We start from the raw sequence: 13,353 nt of genomic DNA on the forward strand, positions 1-13,353 counted from the left end.
ATGGGCAGAACACCGAGCCTTCTACCCGGCCCACACCAGCAGTCAATACTTGGCTGTGGTGTTTTGCCAGCTAGGACCAGAGGACAGGAGGATGTCACTAATTCGTGGGGGGTAGGGCGGGGGAATGCTCTCATTTGCCCTAGAAAGAATTTCTATTCTAAACTTCACCGATAAGGTAAGGGTTCATCGATATTTCGGGCAGCCGCTACAATGTCTTAGACAGCGGAGTCTCTCGGAGGCTTCTCTGCGACTTGTCTTGTTTAGGCCCGGAATTGCGTTCCAGGCACCCCTACACCCGCGGGAGAGGCGGGGTGTGTGGCAGCAGGCCAGGCGGTTTTACTGGTATTTCTGCTACCAAGCAGGGGACAGTTCACTCAGTCCTCCCGAAAGGGGGCTGGTACTTTCGTTTCTAAAGTTCTCGTTTCCTCGGGGAACACAATTTCTAGCGCAATAGGTGCGTTGTCTTTAGTCTTCCCCGTTCCCTATGAGGACCGTAAAGGGTTAAATCTCAGGCTCCGGCGTCGTGGGAGAAGGTGAGGCAGGGAGGTCTGAGGTGAGGGGCTGCGGACTGGGTGCAGGAGAGGTGTGGATGGAGGGGATCGTTTTCTTCCTGCGTGGAGGATCTTTGTTAGCAAGGATGACTGAGTGGGAAGTTTTTTGAACTTGACCGAAGCGGGGGGAAGGTCTTGCCTGGCTAAAAAAAGAGAGTCGAGGTTAGATCTTGGATGAATTTCCGGGAGTTTAGAGTAGATTCCACAGCTAAGTGCATGCGTAGCGAAATGGAGTTGTCAGCGCCTCCTTCTTTGGAAATCCACACCCCACCCCACCCCCACGAGACGAATGACACCCTTCAGTATGGAATGAGTTTTAAAATATCACGGGAAGTGAGCCAGCCTGGTTGTTTTGGTGGTTTTTCACATGCCTTGCTCCTTCCCTATTTGCAATGAATTGTTTCTGTAATATTCCGAGAGGTGAAAAAAAAGTTCATCCTTTCCTCCAGTAATCCAGAGTCTGGGCTAGTTATTATTGGTTTTGGAGAAAGGACTCTGTCCCATTGGGGATCTTGACACATGGGAGGAAGTTTTGTTGCAATGACTGGTTCCATTTCCTTCTGTAAAACAAACACGTAAACAGAAAGCAAAAAATCTTAAAGGCAACCAACAATGGGATGCATTTCTCAGGGCTTGCTTTCAAAGATAATAAACATATGGAACAACTGATTTCTGATGTCTTTATGAAATCCTATCATTTCAGTGCTGTACATTAAGATGAAACAACCAAATTTAAGGCATGGCGTGTTTCCTCCTTTCAGTGTTAACGTTCTTGTGAAGCCGCTAGATTGTTGCTAAGTGAAAGTGTTCTTGAGAGGTTTGTTAAGTCCATTCAATTAATAACACATACACACTCAATAGTGTTTTTGTTGTTGTTTTGTTTTAAGACCTCTTCAAATTACTCAGGACGGGAGGTTTCCTAATTCTCAAAAGGTGTGGGAATTTCTCAGAGCAAAGAGATTGTAATGTATCATACCTTGCATGATAGCTTTATTCTAGTGAACCTATTGGAGAAATAAACATTGTCTTTAAGCCGAAGGAAAGAAAGTATACATTTTAATAAAACTATTTAACTTCAGTCCCCAGGGAAATCATTGATACAAACTGTCTTTTTAAGCACTTACTCATCCCTTTATTTATTGGGGAGGAGGGTTTATTTGTTTCTCTTTCTGAGTTAAAGGTTAATTTTGAATTAAATGAAATCCTCGACTGTAACCAATGGAAAGGAGTAAAGATAAAATAAAGGGTGAAACAGAAACAGTTTGTCTGTGAGGGGAGTGCAGTGAGGGATACACTTTAAAGGCTGATAATCAGCTCCTCACAGAATCTCAACCCTTTCTCAGCATCAAACTAGCAGATTAAAAGGACTGGGAAAGGATTCAGATCACTTGTCAAAAATAATGACCACACAGAGTTCATCATGTAGAGAGTGTTCTCCGAATATTGTGTACTTTCATGAAAATTTCCTGGAGCCCAGATTTACTTACACAACCCTAAATTAGTGTTTCCCAGTCTGGTGTGTCCTAATTTTCTTCTCTTCCTCTCCCTGCCAACTCACATATTCCTCTGAATTAGAACCCAGCGAGAGGCAATCTGTTTGTTGTTGTTGTTTGTTTTTTTGTAGTCCTGGCTGCTGAACTGTTTTTTATGGTGAAGAGTTTTATAGAATTATATACCTGTCTTCCTCATTATTTTGTGTCAAGGATCTACTCTTGATAAGTGGCCACAAACATTTAGAAACTTGCAAGTAAGTAGTGGGTTTTAAAGGGCTGAAAAACACAAATTCTTAGAATCACATTTTCATAGTAAGCAGTTAATAAGAACTTCACCCTCCCACAAATTTTAAGCAAGTTCATTTGAATTAATGAAACTGCACAAATTAAAAGGTACCACTGTCTTGTATCAATGTGACCACAGTAAACCATACCACATTACCATGCAATCATTGTTTTACAAAACATTGCTAGTTCCTCATTGTAAAGTAATGTGGACTGCTTCATTAATCAGAAGAACATCTATTTTTGCCAAACAGACTGATTAGGTAATTTAATTTTTAGTACCACTCCTTCCTGGCAACAAGAAAGTTACATTGGATTCCCTCTTCTCTATGTAGTATTTGTTTCTAAGGGAGTTTATTTTTTTAAAAAGTTGCAAAAAGTAGCAACTTGTTTCAGATAACAATTACTCTTAAATATTTTGTGTTTAATTTGTCTTTGTTGGAGGTTTTACTTGTGTGTGAAAGAAGATTTGTCTCATTTTGCTGGTGGTTGTCATTTAGTTATTTCATCAAAGTAAAATTGACATTTTTGGATCTACTGATCAATTTGTTTTAAATACTTGACTGCTTGGCTATCATGAGGGTTAGTCAAGTATTATATAATATAGATTTATGTGATTTTTTTTCTAGCAAACTCATTTTTCATTAATAATAGGAAAAGTTTATTGAATTTACTATTCTGTGTTCTCAAAAATACTAAATGGAAATAAAAAGCAAATTTTTACTCTGTACTCTTGTTTTCATTACCCATGTCAGAGAAAACCATTCTTTATTATTTTATTTTTATTTCTTTTGATTGATTTAGTTATATTGATGTACTTTATCATAATCCAGAATGCTAACCTAAATTCCTTGACAATTAGAAACTTTTACCTGATTCATCTAATTTCCTTCACGCTTATGTTTCAATATGCACATAATGAAAGGGACATTATTGGAAAGTATGAAATAGTGTTTTTCAAATAAGAGCTAGTTTTTATCCCTAAAGGTGATAGCATATTTATTTGTGAAGTAAAACACGAAAGATGATCATTAGCTTTACTTTTTATTTCTTTCTAGTTATAATTATTCAATATGTTCCCGCTGACTGAGGAAAACAAGCATGTGGCCCAGTTGTTGCTCAGTACTGGTACATGTCCAAGATGTATCTTCAGATTCTGTGGTGTGGATTTTCCTGCACCTTACAAACTTTCCTATGAGGTATTTTCATTTTTTTTAAGTTAAGAAAGGTTTTCTATTTTTAAATGAATACCTGTACATTAGAAGGCAAATATCTATCCATAACTTCATTAAATTTAAAAAACTATAATAATTACTGATAATGTTGATTTTGGAATTTCCATTACCATAAAATGTAAGTTCTTTCTTAAGTGATTGTATCTAGCGTTTAATATAGTCTGATCTTTGTGGAGCAATTCTCTGGTGTGTTTACTGTTTGTATAGACCTTTCCTAAAGAGTATCTAGACAGAATATCACAAAATAGTGCTTCTCACCAGATATTAGTGAGATGTAACAGACGGGGGTGATAGTCCTGAGATCTTCTATTAAGTGGAAGCATTGTGGATTTGGTTGCCTTTGTTTCTTTTTCTGTTTTCTATATTATCATTTTACTTACAGAGGCATTTGCAATCCTCTAGAAGTAAATATTATCAAAATCATTATTTACTGCTATTAATAACAACAAAAGTAATATACAGAGATCTTTAACATTTATGGTAAAATACAGAGAGCGTTGACATTTAATAGAATAATTCCACATAAAATATGTAATATATTTGATCCTAATAGTGATGTTTTTTTAGAGGCAGATAGTAATTATATACATATATATATATATATATATACACACACACATATATAGCTGTATAAACATGAACACACAGTTTCTTATAATTTTTAAAAATTGCCCAGGAGTTAGCAACAGTAGTCGTTTTTCCTATGTATTAGTTGTTTCTATTATTTTGGAAATAATAATTATATCTAATATTCTTATAGCATTATTATATGTCAACCTCTCATATAATCCTCATAGTGATCTATTAGGTAAGTACATACTATGATTGTCTCTATTTTCAGATGAAGAAACTGAGGCACAGAGAGGTTAAGCAACCTGCCCAAAGTTACACAGCTATTAAGTGAGCAAGCTAGGATATGAACTGTCTGTCTGAATCCAAAGCCTAGAATTTGGAGCTAGAAGACACGGATTTGAATCCCAGTCTCATCACTTTCCATCTTCAGTTTTCTCCTCTGTAAATGGGAATGATGATAACATCCACCTCACAGGATTTTAAGGGACAATGTCTAATAAAGTATGTGAAAACACTTTGAAAACTGGAAATAGTACATATGCTATGATGATTAATATATATGTGTATATTCATGTATACACACTATGACCATAAAATAATAAGACTGGTTTCATGTAACTGTCCTTACACGTTTTTTCAGACACATAATCTATTATTCTATACATGGTGTAATATTTAAAATGTATATTATATAAAGAGACTTAGTGTTACCAATTTTTGTTTGTATCATTTTATATAAATAAACCTGAAAATATCTGAAGACAATTTTCTTGGTAAATGTACTTGAATTTTGATCTGTTCTATTCATATAACTATATGTGTACACATACATATATGTATATATACTGTTATACTGACATAATAGATCTAAACATACGCGTATTTGTGTAGGTCATAATATACCTGTCTGTATGTATATCTGAGTATTTCTCTGTTAAACATAAAAAAGGAGAGCTGAAATGAATTAAATTTGAGTGAAAGATTTTTCCTTTTAGAATCAGTAAATTGTAATCTCAGTGAATTTCAAAAGGATATTTATTCAACAACTGAATAATAAAGCCTGTTTAATTTAGACAAAGTAGAGGAAAAGTCCTCTGAGCATTTGGATGAGTGGAATGTCTGCAATATGAGAATGGTTTCAAAGGAATGCCACTTGTAACATTTTGACAGAAATCAGGCAAAGGAGAATGTAATAGAGGGTTTCTTTCAATTAATGCATATAAATGGCTCATAATTATGGTGCCAAATTTCAGCGTTGCAGCATCTGTTTACCTTTGTTTAGTAAATTTGTCTTGAAATTATTTTTACTTGATAGACTTCTAATCTTTGTCCAATTTTTCACATTTCACATTAAATAAATATTGTGCATATGAGGTTTTAGTAATTGTGAGATTAATAACCTAGCAATAATGTAAATTAAATTTGTATTTCTATTTGTTAATAACTAGAATGGAAGTTTTTTTGTTGTTGTTGTTTTTAACTGAAATTAGCAAGTGAATGACCCCACAAGAGAACCACAAACCTAATTAATAAATTTCTTAATGGAGTCTCTCTGCCTCAGATTTAGGATGGTAGCTTCACTGATATATGAAACTCTTTTGCAAAAACATTCACACATTTATTATAGGAGTTAGGTAATTCTCTTTTAAATTCCCTGGAAAACCAATGCTAGCTAATAAAATTAATTCATTGCTCCAGATGATACAAATCAACATTGTGTAAATCTGTGATATATCATAATTTTGACTCCTGTTTTCTTGCTTCATGTTACCCTAAGGGTTATTACTTTTTTTAAAATTAACTTTCCAGGAGTTGCTCGGTGAACTACAGAAATTTCTGGAAACTGAAAAAGATGAATTAATTTTGGAAGTTCCAAACCCACCTTCCAAGAAAATTCGACTCCAAGAACTAGAAGTTGGGATTGATGGGATTGATAATCTGAGTCAAAATGGAGAGGGAAGGGTCTCTGTTATTGAAGATGGAAGCACTGCTTCCAAGAACTCAAATTTAAATGTATGCAATGTATGCCTAGGAATTCTTCAAGAATTCTGTGAAAAAGAGTTCATTAAAAAGGTAAATAATCTGTTTTTGTTGTTATATGTGCAATTATGTAGAGATTTTCAGTCTCAAGGCCTAGAATTCTTGTATCTAAAGGAACAATGCCATTTATTTCAACTTTTTCACGCTAGTGGGTCATTAAAACATTTTCTTAATTTAAAAAAAAAGCCTCTTTATCTCATATTACCTTTTTAGTCAATGTGATATCTGAAAATTAATGATATATGTATCCATCCATCATGACTATTTCTGTCATGAGTGCCACTCAATTGAAAAATATAGCAGTTTTCCTGTTGCTATTTTACACAGTAAGGAGTTAAAGTTCTTTCTTAATTGTACCTACTAGTGTCTATAAAATATAAGTGTTACAGCCTGTGGAAGGTATATGATTGAATATGGGATGCCTTTTATTTCCAGGTGTCAAGAGTGCCATATTTGGCTTTATTTTGTTTAAAATCTTTTTTAAATCATGGGATAACCTAATAGAAAACTATTTTGACATTCAACAGATTGTTCTGCAGGTGAATCCTGGATGTTTTGAGGTCAGTCTTCAGGGTCATAGTTAGCAAATAATTCAAGATGTTAGTGAGAATTCCCTACTCAAAGGTGAAAGTTTGGAAGTTTTGCAGTGTCATCTGAGCCAAAAATTTATGTTATGAAAATTAATGAAATTTTTAGCCATTTCCTGGAATTTATGTAATACTTTTTTATGTAATAAAAATAATTTTTATGTAACACTATTTTAGGTGTGCCAAAAGGTTGAGGCCTCTGGATTTGAATTCACCAACTTGGTATTTTCAGTCTCCTTTCCACCACAGCTATCTGTAAGAGAGGTAAGGTCTTTACCCCCATAAAACTACGTGTGAAGTACAAGCTTAGTTTCTCAAAAAATAGCAATGTAGAAAAATTCCTCACCATATTATGTTTTTCACATTTTGTGTACTTATTGAGTAATTGAAAACATGATGTTATTAAAGCTGCTTAATAATGTTGAGTGAATGGATGAAAAAAGGAATTATTGGTTCAAGTTAGTTTATTCATCACAGGACTGTCATATCTTTTCTTTTTTTTAAAGAAATTTTTATTGGGGAAGGGGAACAGGACTTTATTGGGGAACAGTGTGTACTTCCAGGACTTTTTTCCAAGTCAAGTTGTTGTCCTTTCAATCTTAGTTGTGGAGGATGCGGTTCAGCTTCAAGTTGTTGTCCTTTCAGTCTTAGTTGTGGAGGGTGCAGCTCAGCTCCAGGTCCAGTTGCCAGTTGCCATTGCTAGTTGCAGGGGACACAGCCCACCATCCCTTACAGGAGTTGAACCGGCAACCTAGTGGTTGGAGAGGACCCGCTCCAACTAACTGAGCCATCCAGGAGCTCAGTGGCAGCTCAGCTCAAGGTGCCATGTTCAATCTTAGTTGCAGGGGGCGGGGCCCACCATCCCTTGTGGGACTCGAGGAGCTGAACCGGCAACCTTGTGGTTGAGAGCCCACTGTGGGAATCGAACCTGCAGCCTTCGGAGTTAGGAGCATGGAGCTCCAACCGCCTGAGCCACCGGGGTGGCCCCTGTCATATCTTTTAAACGTGTGCATTCAATAGCGGATATTCATTGAGGATTAGCTCTGTGTGAGGCATGTTGGTCAGAGAAAGATATTTGACCAGGACTCCAGAGATCCTTTGGGGCATATTTATAATGGTCCTAGGATAGGGTCATTGCAATTATGATGAACCTTCTGATTTTCTGGAGTAAAATATAAAAAGTTGGCATCTCTTTTAGTCAGTGGGAAAAAGGGCAATAGCCTTATGTTTATTTTAATATTTTTCCTTTACTAGTGAAAAAAATAATAGTAGTCATTACTATAATATTCTTGTGTGTCAAAACTTATGTGAAAACATAAAACTATCTTTGTTAATACTGTTACAAGAAGTATAGGGAGAATGACCTCTGAAATCTCAAATTACAACAGCGAGTTCTAAACATATCCATTTATTTGCATGTATAAGGTGTCTTTTCCTTAAGAATCCCAAAGCATCACCAGCACATTGCATCTTATATTGTTACTTTCCTTGGGTGAGCATGTTTATTAGCCCCTGAAAGGCTGAAAATTGATTTAAAACATGTTGCATGATAGATAAAAGCTGAGAAATGAAAAAAAGTGGAATGATTTTAAGTAGTACCTCTGTTGATGACAAGATAACTAAGCGAATGGAAGAATAAAGGGGACGATCATGACATACTGAGGTTTATAAACACTTAAAGTCATTTTCTAGTCAGTCATCATCAAAGTATTTCTCACTGATAAGTCATCTTCAGTGTCCAGTTTTGGAAGAGAGAAACAGACTTCCAAAAGCGAGTGACTTACAAAATGTTGCAGTGTTTGAGTAACAAAAATAAGAATAAGAAATACAGTCTATCCTTGAACAACACAGGTTTGAACTGCATGGGTTCACTTATACACGGATTTTTTTTCCAATAAATAACTGTAAATGTATTTCCTCTTTATGATTTTCTTAACATTTTCTTTTCCCTAGCTTACTTCATTGTAAGAATGCAATATATAATATACATAACATAAAATATGTGTTAATCAACTGTTATTGGTAAGGCTTCTGTAGGCTAATAGTCAACAGTAGGCTATAGTAGTTGTTTTTTTGGGAGTCAAAAGTTATACATCGATTTTTGGCTGTACAGTAGGGAGGGGGTGCACCTCTTACCCCTACATTGTTCAAGTGTCAGTTGTATGTTTTCTAAGTGTGTTTATATATCTTACCACCAAACTCCTCCTCTCAAAGTTTATATTTTTATATTAAAATTTGCATTGTTTGTATCACTTATGTCAGGATTTTAACAATATTAACATTAATATTGTTAAAATTATATTGAATACTTATGAAGCATTTATATTCCATATCAGAAATAGAAGATGCTGCTTTTAAAAATAGAATTATTCTGCTTAAACTCTACTTACTTTTTGTAACTGATTTTAACCACTAAATTATTTAGCAGAAATATGCGACTATTCCAATTATTGGGGAATTAATACTTTCCATAATTTAGTGTGTTAAGTGACTCATTGTTTTCCTTTTTGTTAATGAGTAGTATATTTTTATCCATTCATTTCTTAAGAATAATAATTATTTTTAAAATATGCAGTTTTATATGCAGTATACTATTTTTCACAACCTGTATTTCTTCAGCAAGTTGTGCTTATGTTTCACTTTGTGATTTTCTTTTATTATTGTGCTTTGTTACTTTCTTTTATTGCTGTCTTTTATTATTTCTTTGAAGTTGAGATATATGTTATTGGCCAGGCTGGATATAAATTGCTCTTTAAACCAGTTAATTTATTTGTTGCACATCCCAATTTAAATTAATTATACATCTTCAGAATCTTCTTGCATTTTGAATATAAATTCTGTCATTTCTTTAGTGACATGTTTCTTCTACATTGTAGTTTTTTTTCAACTTACATCTTGTAAAACTTAGAACTAATTTGTCTGTGTGTAGAACAAACATATTAATATACATGGAATTGATTGGTGCTTGTTATCTCATAGTTCAGAGTGGAATATATAATTGAGTCAACTTTTTTCCACTTCTGAAGAAGAAAAATATGATCACAGAAAGCAAATAATTTTTTATCAACATGTTAGTATTTATTATATTCCTACTTACAAAAGAACCAAGGAAGAGATTTTTTTTTAATCAAATAATGAAATTTGTATTAATCTCTCCATATTCCTACCCCTACAAATTCCTTTTTGGCTATAGCTATAGTTTTTATTTATCATCATTATAAAAGCACTATTACATTGTTTTGTACACCTGAAACTAATAAAAAATAAATAAAATAAAATAACAGTAAAAAATAATAAAAGCTTGTGAAGAAAAGCTTGCAGTTAGCATAATCATTATCATCATTTTACAATATTATTGACTATATTCCCTTTGCTGTCTGTACTTTATAGCCCCGTGACTATTTTTATAACTGACAATTTGCCCATCTTAATCCCTTCCCTTTTTTACTCTTTCCCCAAAACCCCCTCCGACGTGGAAACCATCAAAATGTTCTCTGTATCTATGAGTTTATTTCTGTTTTGTTTGTTCATTTATTTTGTTTTTTAGATTCTACATATAAGTGAAATTATGTGGTATTTGTCTTTCTCTGACTTCTTTCTTTCTTTTTTCTTTTTTTATTTCATATTTATTCTGTGTATTTAGTCCTAGTATTTGAATTTCAGGCACCATTTTAAGGCTATATCATTTTAATTTTTCTTTATTATAACAAATAAAAATAAGCCTATTTTCTATAATTAAAAATAAAACCAGTTTAATATGTATATTTTCTTCTAGACTAATCAGAGACATAATCACCCAAACTGATATGACTGTTCAGGATTTCTTTTCTAACAAAATATTTCAAAATAATGGCCATTCTTTAAAAAGCTGTTTAACTTGTTTGTGCTGGCAACAAATCTATCACTTCTGATTTCAACATCTTACCCTGTGTGTCAACCACAGCATTCTTAGCTGTAGTCTTAGACTCATGTAATATATTGGAGCACTTAATCCATTTACAATTAAAGTGATTGTTGATAGGTATGTAGTTATTGCCATTTTGTTATTCATATTTATAATTTTGTTCTTCTTCTTCTTAAAGAAGTCCTTTTGACCTTTCTTGTAATACTGGTTTGGTGGTGATGAACTTCTTCAGCTTTTTCTTGTCTGGGAAGAAACTCAGATTTGTTAAAGGGAGGGATATAATAGTGTGATATAGCAAGAAATTATATACCTTCATTGAGAGCTGAGATACTGCGAGTGGAAGGATACTAAACACCATCTAGAGTAGAATTTTAAAAAGAGAGAAATGGGATAGATATAGGAGTGGAAGGGTGCTGTATGCTCCTTGGCCAAGGGAAGAGGTGATGAGTTGCAGACATAAAGTCGTCACAAAGGTTAATACATACAGTAGCATGAAGGACTCCCAGTATTCTGGCACTTGATGGAAATCACATTTGGTTAAAAGCACATTGTCTGACAGCTTTTGAATTGGAAGAGTTTCTTCTCCTAAAGCAGTGGTTCTCAAACTTTAATATGCATAGGACTCATTTGGAGAGCTTTCCAGGCCTCATCCCCAGAGGTTCTATTATAGTAGGTCAGTAGACCCATGAATTTGTGTTTCTAACAAGTTCACAAGTGATGTTGGTGCTACTGGTACAAGGACCAAACCACTGTCCTAAAGAATAATGGGGGCACTAATGTAGTCCTAAATAGAGACGGACAACCTTTCAAAAGGTGTATTCCTGATAAGATGGGAGAAACAGGCATAATTAATATATCCTAGACTTTTGATAAGTGGATTTTGAGCAGTCCAAAGAAAAGGCTGTAAAAGAAAAAATGGCATAGGAATCTGTGCTGGAAGATAAAAGGGTTGGGAAGTGCAGAGAAAGTGCAATTCAGACTTTAAGTAAAACCAAGTTATCCCAACCAATAAAAGAAAGTTTAGTGGAAAAAATATATCCCAATGAAAAAGAAATGGGGAATACCCCCCATTTCCCCTCCACCTTTCTCTATTTACAAACATTTGTATTTAATTTGTATTTATATAGATATATTTATTTGACTTTTTATTTTGGAAAATTTCAAAAGTAGTCAAACTAGCCTAATGAACCCCTATGTATATATTATCTGACTCCAACAGTTAGATTTTTTTTGACAACCTGAGATCAATTTCAAAAAAGAGATAGATGAAAGGTGAAGTCAATTAATGCAAATATAAGAAGGAGGCTTAGATCTATAAGAAAAGCAACTAGAAAATAAAATCTCTGATGGGTAGTCTTGCAATAATGGCTTAGGAAGACTTGGAGTACTTAAATTTATGTTTAGAGCAAGAAAGATATGGAAAGGGGGATGGATCTGCTACTTGGAACTGATGGTATACTGCTGATGGATGATACAGAGAAAGCAGAACTCTGAAAATCCTGTTTTGTTTCTGTCCTTTCTGTCAAGGAAAATGGTCATCAACGAAAAGGGTAGAATGATCATTGGTAAGGAAGAATGAAAGCTCCACATGGCGAAGCGTCTCCACATGGGTTCAGGTGTTCGGGCCTGGATGAATTACATTCAGGATAGATTTAGAAACTTCCAGCTGTCCATGACTTTGGCGAGCTTTTAAAAGATAGCAGATTTTCCAAATGACTGGAAACAGATAAGAGAAGTTCCAGTTTTCCAAAGGCGAAGAAAGTTGGTTCTGTTAACTACCAACTGGTGACCCTAAAACCCTGGCAAGATTCTAGATCAGCAGGTAAAGAATAAATTATGGGCACTGAGAATAAGGAAAACTTGGTTCTCAACACACCAAACAGGTTCACTAAGAACAAATCATGTGTGCATCATTTCTTCCTTCTACAGGGAGCAGTCCTGGTAGAGCAGGGAAATACAGTAGCACCAGTGTGATCAGAAGTCAGCTTGTCATTGACCAGGTTTCTTCCTCATGATAACTTCCTGGAGGGGGTAAGAAGCATGAGCAGGATGTGAAGACAGTTGGGTGGATTGTACCTGACTGACCAGCCCCCAAAAGGAGCTGCTTAATAATTGGTATCGAACTGGACCGTGTTGCTCTAAATGTGCTCTGCCAATCAAACACCTGAAACCTACTTGGGGAAAGGTTTTGATTGCTGGGCCTCGTGTCAGACCTCCTAAATCGGACTCTCTAGAGATGGGGCATAGAAGCCCCTTGACAATTTGTGTACACATTGACATTTAAGAATCACGGAATGTCAGGGAGATTTCTGAAGTGCTGCAGGACTCTTTTCATACCTTGTCCTGTTCATGACTTCTGGCAGTGATGATATCATGGTAACGCTCACTACAGGAGTACGTGACAAGAGTTGAGACAGTATAGCAGGTAGGTTGAGTGTTAGAATTGAGATCCAAAAAGATCTCAAGAATAGGGAAAATCTAATGAGATGAAATTTAACAGGAATAAACATAAATTCTTATACTTTGGTTTAGAAAAACAACTGCCAAGTAAAGCATGAGGCAGGAGTGGCTTAAAAGCTGTGTTTATAAACAAGGCTTAGAGGTTTTTGTTAATAGCCCAATAAGAATTAGGAGTGTGATATAGATAACCTCTTTGGATTTTAGTCCAGATTTTAAAAGTATAGT

At 34.8% G+C, this 13,353-nt stretch overlaps 1 protein-coding gene across 8 annotated transcripts in view; it reads left to right on the plus strand.

Moving 5' to 3' along the window:
- The first annotated feature begins 47 nt into the window (after nucleotides 1-47).
- The window catches only part of PUS10 (pseudouridine synthase 10), a 63,711-nt gene continuing 50,405 nt past the window's right edge, over nucleotides 48-13,353 (plus strand). For 2 of the 8 annotated variants that reach the window (XM_019717414.3, XM_019717447.3), the window contains exons 1-4: nucleotides 247-533; nucleotides 3,388-3,528; nucleotides 5,947-6,210; nucleotides 6,942-7,028. In XM_019717414.3, coding sequence (XP_019572973.1) covers nucleotides 3,403-3,528; nucleotides 5,947-6,210; nucleotides 6,942-7,028 — 477 coding nt within the window. In that variant the 5' untranslated portion in view covers nucleotides 247-533; nucleotides 3,388-3,402. Of the gene's footprint in view, nucleotides 176-246; nucleotides 554-2,175; nucleotides 2,299-3,387; nucleotides 3,529-4,405; nucleotides 4,639-5,946; nucleotides 6,211-6,941; nucleotides 7,029-13,353 lie in introns of those variants that run through there. The other 6 variants (XM_088796143.1, XM_088796138.1, XM_088796139.1 and 3 more) reach the window with 6 other exon arrangements.

This window comes from Rhinolophus sinicus, chromosome 2, assembly GCF_057876585.1.
Source record: "Rhinolophus sinicus isolate RSI-liver-muscle chromosome 2, RSI-T2T, whole genome shotgun sequence".
NCBI lineage: Eukaryota > Metazoa > Chordata > Mammalia > Chiroptera > Rhinolophidae > Rhinolophus > Rhinolophus sinicus.